This window comes from Enhydra lutris, unplaced genomic scaffold, assembly GCF_002288905.1.
Source record: "Enhydra lutris kenyoni isolate GAN:26980312 unplaced genomic scaffold, ASM228890v2 scaffoldscaffold42, whole genome shotgun sequence".
NCBI classification, from domain to species: Eukaryota; Metazoa; Chordata; class Mammalia; order Carnivora; family Mustelidae; genus Enhydra; species Enhydra lutris.
In genome coordinates, this window is record NW_019154126.1 from 1,067,524 (window position 1) to 1,086,747 (window position 19,224).

Here is a 19,224-nt window from a genome sequence, read left to right on the forward strand (position 1 = left end):
ACATGATGTTGACATAATCACCCAACTGCCCGGGATAAGAGTTTGGGATACTCTGGAGCAAAGCCCTATTCTCGGCCCTATACACACACATTTGGTTCGCCCTTTCTCTCTCTGAGGGCAGCTGTCAAAGCTCCCTGCGTGGCCTCCTCTGGGCTATGTCACTGGTGGGGCCACCAGGAAGGAGACATGATCTGTCAGAGCCCTGAGAGTACAGAATACTTGAGCCTGACGGCCAAGGTCAGGAGACAACTCTCTCCCATTGTCCAGGAAACAGTGGGGCGTGCATGTGACAGACCCATGTGATTGTACACGCGTGTTCCACAGCATCGACCCAAACTGCTTTACAAAAATACAATTCTTTTGACACATGGTAATGAGAAAACTTTTTCCCCTCCTATTTAATCATCAAAGTGTTTCTGGTTTCAGGATTCATTTGAGGGAGATTATCTGATTTATAAATTCATAAATAAGATTGTCTTTCCATTTCATGGTTGGTAATCTGGAAACAATTTTATGGTTTAACTAAATTACAGCAACTGGAAACTTACGCAGCCTTCTCCCATGATGAAATGTTATGAAGTATGTTTTAATGTGAAAAGGAGAAAGGAGAAACGCAGCGGAAGACGAGAAATTAAATATGATCCTGTCATTTTGTTGCAGTGGCAATTCTGTATGATAACCATCAGAATATGAAAGACACTTCAGCCAATGCTTGCCAATATTCCTTGGCTTAAGGTATTACAGGACTGGTATAATTACTGTTGAAAAGATGGTTTAAAAGTGATTTCATAAACCATTTTGTATCATTCCATAAGCCATATTTATGTGATTAGTATGTATGGTTAACTAGTCATTTAGGGCCGTAAGTCAGCCTGGCTGAATGCATCTTCTTGGGGCCCAAGCATAATATTAATAAAAAAACTCAAGTCCAATCCAGGGAAAGTGCTGATCCCAGTATTTAAACTCCCTCTGCTACTACCAGCTTTCCTTGAAAGCCCACGTCTGCCTGTGATGAGGCAAAGCCCAGACTGTGCGTGGTCTGCTCTCTGTCTTCAGGAGACAGGGAAGGAAAGAGTCTGCATTTGGGGGGAATACGTTTAGCCAATAACTCCACTTATCCAACTTTTGGATTCAAGTTTTCACCTTCAGCCTTTTTTGACCTGGGACTGGCCTCTGTGCTGACCCAGGCCTCATTAAACCTGAATTAAGTCCTTATTGTCTTATCTCTAGGTAAATTAATGACTATTAAAAAACAAGTCTGTGCCATAACAACTAGGAGACTGGTAATTTTATAATGAATCCCTAAAGGTATGTTTTTAGCCATCCAGAAGGAGCGTCGGGGAGCTGAGGGAAAACAGCTGGCTGAGCTGACGGGACCAACCCCAGTGGAGGGTCGTTCACCTTCCGAATCAGTTACCAACGCTGAGCCCACTGGCTCAGGATAGTCAGTAACGACGACGATTGGGGGGTGGGGGGCTGGCCTTCTGGGAGTGCTTCCCAGAGGGCCCATCAATTCATTTCCAGTTCCGATATTCTGTGACTATTTTTACTGTCTGTTCCTGATCATTCCCTGTCATCTCTATCTCCCCACAAAAGTCATGAACAGCAGACAAGCCATCAGCAGATGTTTTAAAGCACGTTACTCTGTGCTAGGCACAGAATAAGCTGGTGTGGACGAGACAGTGTATAAAGCATCATCATTCCTTCCTCAGAGTCACTTTTTGTTTGTTTGTTTGTTTCTGGGAGAAAATCTAAGTGAACTAAAACCCTTTAGTCTTGGCAGTGCCAAAGGCATTTTCCAGAACTGAATAGCGAACAGGCTCAAAGCTGGGCTATGCCCTTGTTTGCTCATGCCCTGATTCTCTGGTATGAGGGGGGAAAAAAAAACCAAAGTAATTAAAGTCACTGTTTTCAGAAGAGTTCAACAGAACACTGGAATTCAAATGATCTGAATTTGTGGTAAAGCTTCAAATAGGACTCTGAGCAGTGAACTTTCTATTTCTGCCCGAAGTTAACCTATCGGTAAAAGAACTCTCTAACTAAAAACATTCCTCTGAAAACGCCCAATCAATCTAACCGCTCACTGAAACCTCTAGATTTCTTGAGGAGACACTGTGGGCGTGGCCAGTAACTGGCTGCCATGTTCGGTACGCATTAAGGTCGTCCCCCCACCACTGCATGTGACCATGTCTGGCACTTTCTTGTGTTCTCAGTCCTTGGACGAAAACCAGTTACAGAGGGTCACGAAGAAATGGTGTTGATAACATTGACCTTGAAGGCTGCTCTCTCCCCCCCTGATCCTCTGCCCATGGAGAAAGAAGACTGGGTATGCACCATGTTTCCTTTTACTGCTTCGGCCCATTGCTCTGGCCAGGTGCTCAACACTGCCATGCTTCTGAATTCTGACTTCCTCACCCGTAAATGCCCTACCAGCATCTCGGACATTCCCACGTCCTCAGAGGACTTCAGCACAGGAAGCCGGCCTCCCCTCTGTCCCATTCCAATTCATTATCTCTTAGAGCTTCAACGTCTACTCAGGTAACCCTTTCAAAAGTTGGCCATTCCAAGACGCTCGACTCTTCTTCAGACATACTCTGACCTTCGGTTCTTACTTGGTCTGGTTTTACTGTCTAGATCTGGAAAGTCCAGCACTTCCCCAACTCAACAAAGAAATAATGACCAAAGTGAAGGTGTTCATCTGGAATGCTCTGCATTTGACTGATGGCCACGAAGATATGCACATCTAATGATGCCTGTAAAGAAACAGGCAAAAAATGGAGCCTCATTTATAAAGATCTGGGGGGGGGAAGCTATTTCTAATCTTTCTTTATAAATTCACTGAGGCACTGAGAAAATGAAAGCTCATGATGAGATGTGAAGAGAATGCTGTGTTCCTCGGAATAAATAGTTTTTCTCATATTAACTTGTAACTGGTGCTATTTACCCGAAAGGACTCAAGTGACATTTGATTGCCAACAACTTCAGTGATTGCTACTGAGTGTGAGCCCTGTGACAGGTGCTGGGGGAAAATGCTACCGGTCTTTCTTGCTGACCCCAGGCTTCGGATGACCCAGCTGGGGGTGGGACAGTGGTGGGCATAGCTGGCTGGGCTCTAGGTCCGTGTGCTCCTAGCGGTCAGGTGCCCCTGGAGGATGGACACAGATGGTCAGCTGGGGAAGAGCAACTCCTCCTGTTAGGAGACATGTGAATGAAGCCCAAAAGAACAGGATTTAGCAGAAGGAAAAGAGAGGAGAACAGCACACTAGGGGAGTCCTGGGGCAAGGGCAGTGGAATTAGACTAAGAACATTCAATGGAAGCAACAATTCTGGAGCAGGCATTAATCTAGACTTGTTCTCTGGCTCCAGAGGTGGGTGGGGACAGGGTAGGGACACCAGGTCGGAGGCCACCATCGCAGACGGGTGGCAGCTGGCACCAACAGTGTGGTAGCAGGGAGCTCGAGGAAGAGGGCTGGAGTAAGGGACAGCCTTCTCTGGTTGTCCAAATGGGGAGTGGGAGAGAGACCAATCAAGAGGATGTCAAGGCCTCTGACCCAAGTACGGGATGAATGAAGTGGTCACGCCTGAGTTGCACACCTAAGATGGGACACGCGGAGCCTGAGCTGAGCCACAGCCGCCCACGGGGGGACAAAGCTGCACTCCCATGTCACAACACAAACGTCTCTGAGTCTCCACTTCCTCAACTGTCCAACTAGGATAACAACAGCCTTCCCTGTCCCCTAGGCTGTCCTCCCACAGAGGCGCAGGGATGAGGGCGAGGGAGAAAGCGCACAGGCAAATACATTATCACCTGCGGGACACGAGGGATGCACGAGGCTTCCTTTCCTCCCCTGGACTTCATCCATCCAACAAACCTTGTTCCGACATCAACTGTGTGCCAGGCACAGACCTAGGAGCTGTGGATGCAGCGGCGAATCAAGCAAAGGGCTTGCTCTCATGGAGCTTATGAGGGGAGGGTAAAACAAACTAAGGAAGGAGAGAAAAACATATATGTAAGTATATAAACATAGGTGTATACTCTTATGTAGAAACAGCTATTTTATTTAATTATACGTGTGTGTGTGTGTGTGTGTGTGTGTGTGTGTGTGTGTGTAGATGGCCAATAAAGGTCTCACTGAGCTGACGGCGTTGAGTAAATGCCTGACATGGGTGAGGAGCCAATAACCACGCATGGGCAGAAGGAGGCACGAGGCAGAGGGAGAGCAAGTGCAAAGTCCCGGAGGTAGGCAAGGCCCAACACATTCAAACACAGGAAGCCAGGGAACCAGGAGCTCGTGACCCGTTACGTAAAAGGCTGAATGAACTTTCAGCACACAGAGGAGATGGGGCCTTCAAAGCCTGGCACCCCTTGTGAAACAGAGGTGCCCATTTTCTTATGCCCAACACTCCAAGAGCATACCATGTCTGAAATGCAGCCAGACTTAGGATTCTAGAATTACTGAACTTTCTGGTTGGAAGGAACTTAGTTAGGCCCCACCGTTTTCCTTCCCTTCTGGTTTAGTGATCTTGACAAGCCAAAAAAAGGGGGGGGGGCGTGACAGGCCCAGTGGGTCACGCTAAGCTCAACCACACCCAGCTCTGTGCTCCCAGGAGCCCAATCACCCAAGAGCATTGTGCCCAGCACAGCAAACCCGCCGGGGAGGTCTCCAGGTAGCCTTTAACCTGATGCACAACTTGCTTTCCGGGCAGATTGTACTGGTGGGGACCAGAATACAGTCCACGTCAGGCATGAGGACACAGTTTCTCAGATCCAAAGGGCCAGATCCAGTGGCCCTACAGAACAGAGCCACAGACTGCTCTGATAGAACCTTCCAGGTCACTTCCCTGTGTACACCCATGTCATTCAAGCTGTGCAGAACCATCGAGAGGTCATACTACCATCCTCCTGTTACAGCAAAGGGCATGGAGGCTTAGCCAGGCAGGGGCCCTCCCAAGGACAGTGACTCACCATCTGGGGTGAGGCGCTTCCTTTCCCTGAAGGTGAGAACCTTCGCTCCCCAGGATGAGACTACACCCTGGCTTGTAAAACACCTACTCTGCATTTTCTTTCTCCTCCCTGAGGGTAATGTTTCATCTTCATGCTTCTGGAAATGACATCGCGGATTTTTGCACAGGTACAAACCGGTACGAAGAGCCGTTCGTTCGTGTTCCAGCTACCTGACCAGGGGCCTGCCATTGACCTTCCGACAAGAGATGGTGTCAGAGGTGATGGAGAGATGGGTCGCTTGAGGGGTCCTGTGGGAGCTGTGGAAATTCGCTCTCCGCTCCCACCTGCTTCTGATGTGGAAAACCTTAGGGTGAACTCAAAAGACAGACTCAGGAGAAAGAAGGGAGGCCTTTCCTAGAGCTGGCCTCCCTCGTGTCTTTTTGCATTTCGTCCTTCTTAGATGTCCGTGTTTACTGGAGGAGTGAGGGACATACCATTTTTATTACAAAGACAAAAAAAAATATTGAAACACTTTGACAGTAAAGACATCATTTGGCTGGAAGAGCTCCAGAAGCCAGGCTCTGTGGGAAAACTCTTGTCTGATTCTGCCGTAAAGTCAGCGATGAGCAGAGTGGCCTCTCAGACTCCAGTCATCTCTGAAGATGGTCGGGGAGGGAGAGGAGGGGTTTACTCCTCATACCAGCTGGCCCTACACGAGTGTGGTGGCCAATACTGACTTCTGTAGACCCGCCATTTTTGAACGTTTGAATTAATGCTTAGACCTGGGGAAATTTTTGACACTTCACTCATGAAAAATAAAACTCCAAATACTCAAGAAAAGCCAAGTGTAAAACCTCCATAATCTCCTCCAGAAGGGTGGGCCACCAGTCACGAGGGAGGCTCAAATATGGCCTGGACATCACGAGGACCCGGGATTACCCAGTTCCTGGGCCATCGGGCAACTCGGAGGTACCCCATCTTCAGGCTGGATGGGAACCACACTGACTCCACACTGAGCGGCTCTCGCCATAGAACCCGTCCCTAAACGTGTATTCCTCTTCTCTTTGAAGAAGGCAAGGGAAGGGGATGATCCGAATCGCACAGCATTTAAGTCACTCTGGCTTTGCTTCTGGTTTTGGGTCTGAGCCACCGGACTGACAGCACCTCGTGACTATTCAAAGGAGATACGGGGTGCATTTTAATGTCATCTAATTAGTAACAGAGGATGGCTCTCCCTTTTGGGAAACTGGTTTGCTTAAGGTAACACAGACCTCGTGGCATTCATTCCACCGGTATTTCGGCTACAATATCCCTTGTAAGAGCAGAGCTGCCTTCACGAATTTGTCTGTTGGTTAAGTATCGTGTTTACCAGTCAGCTTTTGCCTGAATCTGGCAGCCTAAGGAACGACAAGTAAATATTACTTAACCATGACATTATATTCCTGTGCAGGAAGTAATAATTCGACTGACTGACACCGATTTGGCTTCCGAGACCAGCAGAACAGCATGTGCAGGTGTCATTTGTCTAGAACCATAAAGCAGAAATGTAGCAAATTTGGGAGAGAGATCAGTCCGTCTTTCCAAATGACATCTTTTCATTTCATTGTGTGTATCCCTTGAATCGCAGTCCATCCCGACATTCTCACAAAAGCTCCCAGACCAGCGCAAGTTCGGGAAAGGGCTCTTTTTTTTTCTGAATTCATAGCAATTACTGTCTGTATCACTTCTTTTGAATTAATTATGTACAAGCAGTCCCCAGATTATGACAGCCTTGTAACTGAAAAGTTTACTTGTACTTTCATTGTTTAGTACTTGGAATAGATGGTGGCTGGATTTCCAGCTGGTCCACGGAAGCCTCTTCAACCTACAGGGTATTATTAGTGCGATCATTGTTCCTCATTGTTTTCAAGGGAAACGTGTCCTGACTTTCCAGCTGGACGTGGAGATGTGGAGAACAGATCTTCCCCTTGGAGCTCCAGCCCCGGGGAGAGACACATCCCCCTCTCACTGACCTGGAATGGAGTCCTCCCTTCTGCTTTGCTAGGAGACAGTGTCACCCTCAGGTGACAAGGAAAGCACCCCTGCGCATCACCCATGAGTGAAATCCTACTGTTGTGGCGGTTCCTACACAACAGTTTTTAGCCTGCATTTTCAGCTCAGAAGTTCCTGTCCTTAGCCGTGGTATCGCTTGTATTACGCTTTTCATGTTTTATGACTGTCTTCCTAGTTTATATCCCTTGTGCGTGGGGACCACATTGAGGTTTCTCTCTACGCTGTAAAGCATCTAGTCCACAGCTCAGCACTTAAGAGGGGCTCAATAAACATTTATTGATCCATAATTAGAGCCACGTGGGAAAGCAGTTCAGACAAGAGCCGAAATCAGTCAGGTACTGTTAGGCAGCAAAACCGATGACCTAATAATGTCAGTGTTTCCCCGTCAGGCATCTCTGTCATCACTCACATAGCTTAGGCGCATTTAAAAGGATGTCCTAATCCTGGCCTGTCTTTCTGCTTCCGGACCCCAGAAGAGATGGAACTCTGACTACTTTCCTGAAATGGATTTTAAAGTGGCTTTGATATTCTAAACATTCTACCTTGGATCTTTAAGCCTAGCTAATTCTCTTCACTGTTCACACTTAGTTTTATTTTCTCCACACCTGCCCACCTGCTTTATGTTCTTCCTGGGGGTACACTGGACAATTCGTCTCCTTGCTTCTTTAGGTACAGTCCCGGTCTTAGCCATCTCTCCACACTGATCTCTGGTGAGTAGCATGTAGTAGGGCGCTTTGCTCGAAGCAGAAACACACAACTCTTTGTCATGTGGAACACACGCTCTTAATTGTAATGAGCTGTTCCACCCCATGAAGTAGGTGTTATTATTATACCTATTTTACAGATAAGCAAACTGAGGCAGAGGTTCAGTAACCTGTCAAAGGTCTCCACTGCTAGCCAGTGTCAGAACCGGGATGTGAACCCGGGCAGTCTGGCTTTGGAGTTCATGTTCATGAACACGGCACACTGTTGCCCCTCAGTGAATGGTTGATCATGGATGGACTGAATCAAAGGTCATAAGAGCAGGTTTTCACAGTAGTGAAGGTGCTTCACCAAGAGGTGAAGGGCTGAATTGGGGTAACAATTGTCAAGATCCGTGTTTTACGAATGTCACAATTTACATGATCTGAGTGTGGGGTACTCTTCCATGTCTCTACTTCATTAAGCAGAAAAAGTCCAAATTCCCTTGAGAACCGGAGCTTCTCAGACAGGGGCATTTTGCATCTGACCGCAACCCTTACCCCACCCCTCGAGCCCCCCTGCAGGAAGTGCATTTGACGATGTCTGCAGACATTTTGACTGTCCTTACGAGGGGTGGGGCTGGGGTAGTTTGCTTCCGGCATCTAGCAGGGAAGAAGCCAGAGACACCACCAGACATCCTTCAGGGCACGGGAGAGCCCCTCCACCCAGCCAACAACAAAACATCCGGCCCAAAATATCAACAAGCGCCAAAGGTAAGACACCTCGTTCTAGAAAGATCCGAAGTCTAACCACTTAGGAGGCTTCTGATGCGGCTCACTTTTGAATATGCCCTTGGAAAAAGGAAAACAAATTAATCCTCAATTTTAGGATGAAGCATAGTTTGAAAATCTTCAAAGGTCTGCCAGTCACTGTGAACATTTTTCAATGACATAAATCTGAATTCAGACTTCTGCTCAATCCGCTGTTCAACCAAGAAGGCATCCCACCCCTCGAAGCTACCAGCAGAATAACACGTAATCCTCCTTCAGTAAGAAAGTGACATGAAGTGATAACAATGGACACCAGTTAGCGTGCACTGGTCCTCTTCTACACAGAAGTTTCTTTTGTCTTCTAAGGGCCCCGGGGTGGGGACCTCTGCTTCTCTCAACTGGGGAATTCTTGGAGATCACGACGCCATCTCACATGGCTTTTCTTTCTCCAGACAGAGGCGCCGAGGCAAGGCGAGAATTTGCTCCCCAGTGGACTCTCGACTCGTGTGGAATTTAGCTATCGTAGGTGTGGAATGATGTAAAAATATGATCTCGGTTCAAGTTTACCATGTCTTGAACAACACTACATTAGAAGGAATCTGTTATACATTTGGAAAGGGAGCTCTTAGTCACTTTGCGATGAGCACTCTTGAATTTCAATAAAGATATTTTACATTATAGGATCCAAACTATAAATAGAAAGTAGCAAAACATAAATGTCCTAGATTTTTACAATTCTTGAGGGCTGCTTTATGTGCCATGAATAGAAATAACGATGCTATTTAATGAAGGAATTTTATAACCTAGGGAAGACAGAGCCTCACACACTGAGTCATCTGTCACACACTGTCCACCCCCCCACCCCCAGCACTCCCTCACAGCCATGTGGACCATTCTCTTCTTGGCCTCCCGGCTGAAGAGAACTCATCTGGATAGAGCCACCTTCTCACTTGAGATCGTTTTTCATCCTAAAAGCTCAGACAGGAAAATTGCTGTCTTAAAAAAGTCAAAGTGGCTGTATCCTGCTCCTCTACCCCCCAAATCCATGGCCATCTTGGGAGGAGAGCCCTATTGTCCTCTGTGTTCTACTATACACAAAACTCTCCCCCCAGATCTTCTATATAAAATTCGTCATCACTAGATGCTTTCCGGAAGTGTCTTTATAAGACAAGAAAAGCCAAATGCATTCGATCAAGACACACGACTACATACAAGGACCGAGATGAAATGACTTCATCCTTAACTCTTCATTTTCAAGTCAATAGAGCAGTTATAAAAACATGTTCAAAAAAAAAAAAAAAAAAAAGGAAAGGAAAGGAAAAAAAGCTACCACGGGAGGCTTCCTAAGCGCAAATGAGAAAGAAAGAATTTTTCTCTCTGATTTCAAACATCCTGCAGTTATCCGGGCTATTTCCTTGGAACGGCACCCGAACCCAGCAGGGTCCAAAAGAAAGGAGTGCCACAGATTTCTCAGTCCCCTGCGTTTTGTAGCTTCACATCTTAGATGTAAAATGTCACTTGAGAGTTTTGGAGAAGAAACCCTCTCAAGATGTATTTGCTGTTTAATATTCCGAAAGGGCGACAGACACGGGTTTGGCGCATGATACGACTCCACAGCCATGAAGATAGACTTGTAGGGGCTGAACTCTTAAAATAAACAGATTAAATCTAAGATAAGAGCCGGCTTTTGGCGCAAACAAAGGGCTCTGATTTTGTGCTTCGGTAGTTGTTTCTGGCGCTCCTGTTTTGAAAAATTTTTCTGTGACGTAGTACTTGCATTCATTTTTCAGAAATAAATGCCTATCAAAGATGCTCCTTCTTTCCCCATCGCCGCATACTTGTGCTAATATACTAACTAGGGCAGTTATATTTTAAATGGCCGGTATATATTTAGCAGCATAATTATGCAAATACTACCCCGTTTATGACTATGGATATCCTTCAGGAGCAGTTGCGTAGCATCTAGACCTGAAACAATTTCTTAAGAATTCTGGTAGAAATGTTCAGAATTCACCCCTACACGGACTTCTCTGCTGGGTGCAGGTGTGGCTCACAGGTCCCACTCATCTGGCAGACTATTTCACAGTGGTAAAAGGTCAGGATTCTTTAACGGATACGGATGTTCTATGCCACGTGCTGGCTTTGTGACCTTGAGGAAGGACTTAACCTTTCTGAGTCTCGGTTCCTGCATCTGTAAACTGGGATGATGAGGGGCGTCTGGGTGGAGAAGTTGGTTGGGCGGTCGACTCTTGCTTTTGGGTCGGGCGATGATCTCAGAGTCCTGGGATCCAGCCCAGCGCTGGGCTCCACGCTCAGTGGGGAGTCTGCTTCAGGATTCTTTCTCTCGCCCTCTGCCCCTCCCCCCATGTGCTTGCTCTCTCTCTCTCTCTCTCTCTCTCTCTAAAGTAAATAAATGATTCTTCAAAAAAAAAATCGGGATGCTGATAGTATGTAGGTGATACTATATTTTTGGCGAGAAACAGAGAAGAGTGATTCTAATAAACTGCTGATTCCCTGAATATTTAATCTTATTGCTCACGCTCCTTTTGAATTCATAGATGACAACAGATTAAAATGCTTAACCTCTTTCAGACTCAATTTCTTTGACTAGATTTTTATTATGTTGGCTTCTTTCAATCGATTTAGGCTAGAGAAATTCCCTCTATCAAAATTAGCTTTCCTATTATTATACGAGATTTGGAGGGTCTTTAAAATGGACTAGGCTAGTAAGTTACACAAAAAAAGAGCAGATGAGAAAAGAAACTGAAATACTCAAGAGTGTCTCATTCCCTAAAAAATTTTTGCTGATCTCAGTTACCACTCCTGAGTATTAAATCTAAACCATCCTATTTGCATGCAAATTTGTGCTTTATCACCCTAGATGACAGAGAGTGACACATTCTTTCCATTCCCCAAGGCCAGAAGAAAAAGCAGAACTGCACTCCACAGGAAAAACACAAATTGCCATTTCAGACAGTTAAAACTTGAACCACTCGCTCCTTCTTTTCACTGGCAGATCAATTACCATGAGCTTCTGATCCATTTGTCCAAACGGTTTCTACCTATCACCATTCTCTTTCCCTTTGTTTGGATTTACACTAACGATGCTGCTGTTAGACCCACACTCCGCACGCTCCCACGGACTGCCCCCCATTTGTCACAGCTGTTGGCCTGTGTCACCCGACCCCCACCTATGCGGAAACTCTTTGCAGACCTGGATGGCCTTTGATCCTACTCTGTGGCTTCTCCCAGCTGCCCGGGAGGGCTGGGGCTCAGCCGACCTCTGTCCCCTTGGTTTGACCCTGCAGGGCAGCCCTCAACCACTCACTGGCACAGACCACCCTGGGCCGCCCTCACCGCCTTACCTGGTCTCTCTATCTTTGGGGATGGTAGCAGTGCTGTAGGCAAACACCTGCTTCTCTAAGAGAGGAGGGCCGAAGTCCACAATGCTGGCTAATCCCGGAGTGGTCCGTGGCTTTTCAATATACACCAAGGTGCCCGGCTCCTTCTTGAAGGTCTGGCGGCTCGGGGAGGCCCGCTCTGGCTGCAAGGTGTGAGGGGGCCCGTGGGCGTTATGGTGGGCGTGCATGTCTATCATCCTCAGGTCACTGACTCGATGAGGAGAGGCGGGGGGCGTTTTGGAGCCCAGAGTTGGCAGGTGGCTCTCTGGGTATTTCCGAGATTTCTGTCTGTACAGCGACTGCTCCATGTGCATTTCCGCTTGCAGAGAAGGGTTGCAGTAAGCACTGGCCGAGCGGATCGCTGTGCGGTGATACGCGATGATGTGATCGGGGACGTCCAGCGGGTGCCCGCCATGGGAAGACGCTATGCTCATCCGCCCCTCGTGATAAAGGTAAGGATCGGTATAGAAGCCCTCATTCCGGTACATTGTGATGTTCTTGCCACTCATGTCTTCATCGGGCTTCACATCTCTTCTTTCCAGGATGGCGCTCGGGCTGGGCGAGATGGACCTGGAGACCGGCAGGCTGGAGAGTCTGTCCCTGGGGATGGTGGCATTGCCAGGAACAACCATGGGGCGGGTGCCCCCGTAAGGAATTCTGGATGGGGAAGGAGGCATGGAATGGGGCACAGGAGTGGATGGTGGAGAGTTTGGGATGGCGTGGGGTGGATGGGCGGTGGATCCCGGTCGAGGGGCACCAGGGCCATCTCCTCGTGCATACACAATTTCTCTCTGCATCTGAAAATAAAACGAGAAGTTACAAAATCTCCTTTGATACTCGTGTTTTTAGATCTGTCTCAGATGTGACAGCGTGGCTCTCCCATGGCAGCAGGCTGAACGGCCCCTCCTTGGGCAGCATGTCCATACTCTGATCTCTGGAAACCATAAGTACGTCACCTTCCATGGCCATGGGGACTCTACAGATGTTCCTTTGTAAGAATACTGAGCTAGTATATCCAGTATATTGGGCCAAAATCCAGATGGCCCAATGCTACCATACTACATGTGAAAGAGGGAGGAAGGGGCCAGAGTCAGGGAAGGGGGTGTGAGGACAGCATCAGGGTCAGTCAGAGACACTGGAAAATGTTCTGCTGATTGTGAGGATGGAGGAAGGGCCCAGGAGCCCAGGGAGGCAGGGAGCTTCTAAAAGCTGGAAAAGGCAAGAAATGGACTCTCCCTGAGAGCTTACAGAGAGTATGGTTACTGTCAACACCTTGAAACTGGCCTGTAAAACCCATTTTGGACCTCTGATGTCTACAACTGTAAGATAATGAATTTGTGATGTTTTAAGCCCCTACGTTTGTGGGCGCTTGCTACCGCAACCACGAGAAACACCCATTAGAGAGCTCAACATTGTGAGGTTTGGGGGAAAAACAGTGCAGGGGTTTAAATTTTTTCAGATCATAGCTTCTCTGAGTCACTTAATAAATGTGGGTCTAATATGTCAAACATGCTAAAATTATATTTTTTAAAATTTCTCCCAGGCACATTTTCTAATATTAACCCTGGAAAATAGTGAGCATCTTTCCCATCCTTCCAAGCAGATACAATCTAGGGACATGGCCAGGGAGGGTAAGAAGATGCACAGGGAAAACTTGGAGGTAAGCATTCATTCACCAACTGTTTGCTTGAACCTAGGGGAAACCAGCTCTAAGATGTTGGAAGACGATAATGATCTGGGAGATAAGAATGCAATCAGAGGCAGAACTCATAGTGGAGAGGACAAGGGAGAAGAACGGGGAGAGAATCTCAACATGGTGGAGAGAGGGGAAGCCCCAGGGAGCCTCTCTGGGGCTGCCATGTCATAAGGAGTCTGATGGGAGTTGTCCTTCGTTAAGTCGGGTACTTCGTGCCCAGGTAGCAGTGACTTCTGGGCTGTGTCATTACCATCCAGTTCAAGAGACTGAAGACTCCCACTGGGTCTTCCATTAGTTAGCCTCTGGAAGAAACCATGACTAAAAAGTCAATGACTCAAGAATCATGGACACAGAGAACAGATTAGTGGTTGCTGGAGACATGATATGGGGTTGGGTGAAGTGGGTGGAGGGGCTCAAAAGGTATATAAACTTGAAGTTGTAAAATAAAGTGTCATGCGGATGTAATGTACAGCACGGTGACCATAATTAACAATACTGTATTGTGTATCTGAAAGTTACTAGGGGAGTAGATTTTAAAGGTTCTCATAAGGAAAAAAATGTGTAACGATATATGGTGATGGATGTTAACTGGACTTACCACGGTGATCACGTGCGATATATACACATATTAAATCATTACATTGTACATCGGAAACGAATGTAATGTTACATATCAATTATATCGCAGTTAAAAAAAAGAATCAAGTTCATGGGGGAAGTGGAAACTAATTTGCAATTACGCTATTGTGTGTAGCAAGGGGGCAGAATAAAGAAATACAGATTAATTCAAAATAGGAATATTTGATACTTTGTGTTTTGGTTAAAGCCTAAGAGGGTAATAACTAACTCGCTGAGATTCCAAATGGCTACAGGAGATAGGATGGACAGCCCACTCTTCAAGTTCTGTTTGTGCTATCAGAGGAGCCCACATCCCCATCCAGACTTTTGGGGGATGTGACAGACAGGGAAAGCATAAGTGGTTGGGGGTGGGTGAGGTAGGGGCATGAGGAGAGAGGAGGTGGGCTCCAATAGACAAACACCAAAACAAGCAGTCAAAAGACCCATGGTGTGAGTGATGGGGAATGAGAAAAGAAAAAGCAGAGGCAACAGGAGAAGGCCGAAAATGAAACAGAGCCCAAGGTTCTGAATACATACCAAATCCTTACTTTATAAATGCATTCGTTTACTAAGCAATATTTACCAAGCACTTGCTAAGAATCAGACATTGTTCTAGGATACAGTTCTAACCCCAAGTTCCTGCCCTTGAGAAGGTACATTCCTGTGGACATCTCTTAGAGAAGCAGGTAGGAGAAGAAGCCTCGGGAATCACTCAGCTTCCTTATCTTGTCTCTGGAAGAATCCAGCAGTGCAGAATCCCTAACCTGGGAATTTTACAAATTATGGTGGATTTCATCATGGAAATGACCTATTAGAAAAAATGCAAGCAAGATGCAAATACCTAGCAACTAAAAGGAACCCTTTCAGGGTGTGTTATCTGAGCTCCACTGAATGGGCTCCTGAGTTCCCTTGGGAGGCCAGGTGTTTCCAGGGACCCCTGAGTACACAGGCTCCTCATGGGCAGTGACAGTTTTATTTCCACTGGCCCCACATCCCCAGCACACCCACTCCCACAACAAGCTCATATGTTTCCCTCTCTAAATCAAACTTGGGACATCCTTAGGCTGGGTCCCCTGGGACTCTCTCCCTATTTCCTGCCCTTGTGGGTCCAAACCACTGCTGAGGGTCAAGGTCGGGCTCCAAGTCTGTTCCACATGGTCCAGCCCTAATGCTCTAGCCCAGATGGACCTCTCATGACTCAGGTGCTCAGGCCTTAGACCGGGAGGTCATTCCCAAGGTCAGTGTGTGATGGTATACCTGATTCTCCTTCCACAAGGGCCAAACAACCATATGAGATCTGCACAGACCTCTACACACATCCTCTATTCCTATCTTCCACAAGGCAAGGCTCCAGAGAGCACAAAATACAAGAGGGACTGGCTTAGGCAGCAGCACATACGTGGCCAAATTCTCCATGCCATTAGACCACACAATGCAAGATTCGATCCAAACAAAGGTAAAGATCAATTCATAAAGATTCATACATGTGTAGAAAGCAGAACACAGTGCTCAAGGCCAATCAAGTGCAACAAATGGTAGGTACTATTGTCATTATTGGTATCAATTTAAAAAAAAAAAGGATTTCAAATGTCTACAACCCACTTAGGATAAACAATAATCCAAACTGTTAGTCCTCTTTATCTGGCTTCAGGGTGCATCAGAACCTAGGTGATACTGAGCCCAATGGACACACAGTGAATGCCCCCCCTATTTTTGGCAAAAGAATAGGAAGACCTATTAAGAATCTAAATCGTACAGTACTGTCTAGAAGGATAAAGAATATTAATGAAAGGAAATGTAAAATTGATTTTAATTAATGAAAAGTTGAGGGGCACTGGGTGGCTCAGTGGGTTAAAGCCTCTGCCTTCGGCTCAGGTCATGATCCCTGAGTCCTGGGATTGAGCCCCAAATCGGACTCTCTGCTCGGCGGGAAGCTCGTTTCCCCTTCTCTCTCTGCCTGCCTCTCTGCCTACTTGTGACCTCTGTCTGTCAAATAAATGAATCTTTAAAAAAAAAAAAAGGAAAAGAAAAGTTGAGTAAATTTCTTTTAAAACAACAGAGATGGGGCGCCTGGGTGGCTCAGTGGGTTGAGGCCTCTGCCTTCAGCTCAAGTCATGATCTCAGGGTCCTGGGATCAAGCCCCGCATCGGGCTCTCTGCTCAGCAGGGAGCTGCTTCCTCCTCTCTTTCTCTCTCTCTGCCTGCCTCTCTGACTACTTGTAATCTCTACCAAATCAATAAATAAAACCTAAAAAAACAAACAAACAAACAAAAAACACAACAGAGATGCCTGCATGGATATTTAAAAAAAAAAAAAGGTTTGGTGATGTGAAAAGAAATGGTTAGGAGCGACATTATAGAACTTGTAAAATAAAATACAAAAAAACCTCATTGGGGGCACCTGGGTGGCTCAGTGGGTTAAGCCTCTGTCTTTGGCTCAGGTCATGATCTCAGAGTCCTGGGATCGAGCCCCACATCAGGCCCTCTGCATGGTGGGGAGCCTGCTTCTCCCTCTCTCTCTGCCTACTTGTGATCCCTCTCTCTCTGTCAAATAAATAAATAAAATCTAAAAAAAAAAAACTCATTGGACTTTCTTGACATCATGTGTAGATGGATTCAGAAAGAAATGTAAGAATTAACAATAATTCTGATGCACTGTGGACTCGTAGGGGAATGTGGGCGATAGTCAAGGTATTTACCATCCAGGAGCTAGTATTACATGGGTACCAACCAACCAGAATGGGACTTCAGCCAACAAGGATGGATCCTAGCCATACATTATTAGCATCATGTATCTGAGGGTAATGCTCTTATCAGCCTTGGCCTGGTCCACTTCAAATTAATCTTGCCGTCACCCAACAGGGTCACTGAAAGAATCACTGTCTACCTGAGTCACCCACAATGGAGGCAGACACAAGCATTCAGCTATGACAGAGCAGGGCGATCTCCATCAATCTGGGTGACTTGAAGGTTGGAAGCCTTTAGAAGAATTCTTACCTTGCTTTGCCAAGCTATGACTGACTTTCCAGGACTGAGTTTTAAAAAGAACCCATGATAATTTCATCCTCGGCTCTACAGAGAGCCCAGAAGGAGAACGACGCGATGTTTCCATTATACAGTGGGAAAATGTTTTCAACCCACAGTGAGAGCGAACCTTTCAAATCTGAAAACCTCAGTTCATACGCTAAAGGATACGGAGCAACCAAAGGCGGTCACTCTTAAAACGAGGCGGAAGGGATGGGAAGATAAAAAGAGAATCTTTTGCAAGGCTGCTCTGTGATCTCCCAAGGAGACCATTTGCTATTCCAATAAAAGGTGGACTTCATACACTTCGCTGTCTGGTTGACAATCAGCATGATGATTAAGATTCTATGATACATAGTTTCAAAAAGTTCCAGCCTTCTATGCTAGTGTTCTTCCCATGGAGATATCTTCCTGGAATCAGGCACCCACACAGTTTTGTTGTCTAACTGGTCTTTTTTGGGCCAATGAGTCCAGAAGTGGCGTTAAATGCATATTGAGTTCTTCCTGCACTAGTCCTCCAAGTCAGAGCTCTTAGGAGGAAATTATATCAAACTTTAAAGGTAAAATAAATTGGCAACACACACACACACACACACACACACACACACACAAACACATCACACACGGTTCTTCCCCACCTTAATATATCTGCCTCCCTTCTCCCACTAGTCTCTCTGATGTCATTAATCTTCTCCATCATGTCCCTCAAAATATCTGGTTACGTTATATCACTGACACTTCTGTCCCAGAAGGTCTCAACACTCATGTTTTTACGTGAGCCTTGAACAATTTCATTTTTTTTAAAAGATTTTATTTATTTATTTGACAGAGATCACAAGTAGGCAGAGAGGCAGGCAGAGAGAGAGAGGAGGAAGCAGGCTCCCCGCCGAGCAGAGAGCCCGATGCGGGGCTCGATCCCAGGACCCTGGGAACATGACCTGAGCCGAAGGCAGAGGCTTTAACCCACTGAGCCACCCAGGCGCCCCAAGAATTTCATTTTATAGCAAGAAAAACAGAACCTAAACCCAAGAATGAAGATTCTTTTAACACCTTACCAGAATCCAAAACAGATCTGTTTGTCTGAACCTCGGTCCAGACAAAGAAAATGCTCATTTATCTACTCTAGATACAACGGCAATGTATGAACTAGACTTGTCTCTCATTTACCTCCTTTGGTGGGCATGGTCTCTCCCTCCCACCATGACCACTCAAACCTCTGCTTTCTCTTGGTTGAGCACTTCCAGTTTCTGTAAACAGCGGCATTTACAGAGCTCAGCACCGTGGTCCTGGCTGGGAGCCGCTGTCCCTGCCCACCGCACATACCTCAGTAAACTGTCTGACCCCTACTACCTAGAGGCCCGATGAAATCTGGGGCAGTTTCAAATTAATTTTCCGAAATATGAGTTAGCAATCCTATCATATACCTATATTTCATTTCTCTAAAACTCAGCGAGTTAAATCAAACGTTGCTCATGTATAAGTTTTAAGCTCATTTATAAGTTTCTTGAATGTAAGGTAGGATGGGGCAAAAACCTTATAATTATTTCTGGAAAGAAAAAAGAAAACCTAGCATGCAAAATGTTTATTTCAAATCATTTTGGGAAACTGTCTCATGTAATCACGTCTCTTCGTGGACTACTTAAAATATACATATTCTCTGCGGAAAGGGAGTATTATGCACAGTTTATTGTATTTCAAACCCCACCCTTCCAAGTCTAGAATTTGTAAACATACCACTCAGTCAGACCACACAATGAAGGAACCGCACAAAACTGAAAAGGATTCTCAGGAGACTCTTCCATCCTCAGAGAATTAAAGCCACTTACTTTGTCTTAAGGAAATCACCTGTACTACTAACGCCGTGGAAAAAAGCAAATTGGCTCAGCTCCCAATTAGGCGAGTCCTTTGTTTGCTGGCTTCATCTAAATCCTCCGTTCCACATTGGGATATTTTAGACAGCTTTCTCTTCAGGGAAGAAATCGCAAAGGCCACAGATCCTAAAATGTTCCCAGCTTGAGTGTTTACCACCCTTGAAGAC

General features: G+C 46.2%; 1 protein-coding gene across 4 annotated transcripts in view; it reads right to left on the reverse strand.

The window, feature by feature from the left end:
• LOC111155567 (KIAA1217 ortholog) overlaps positions 1–19,224 on the reverse strand; it is a 289,167-nt gene that overhangs the window by 47,359 nt on the left and 222,584 nt on the right. For all 4 annotated transcript variants that reach the window (XM_022515809.1, XM_022515811.1, XM_022515812.1 and 1 more), the window contains exon 6: positions 11,814–12,646. In XM_022515809.1, coding sequence (XP_022371517.1) covers positions 11,814–12,646 — 833 coding nt within the window. The remainder of the gene's footprint in view (positions 1–11,813; positions 12,647–19,224) is intronic.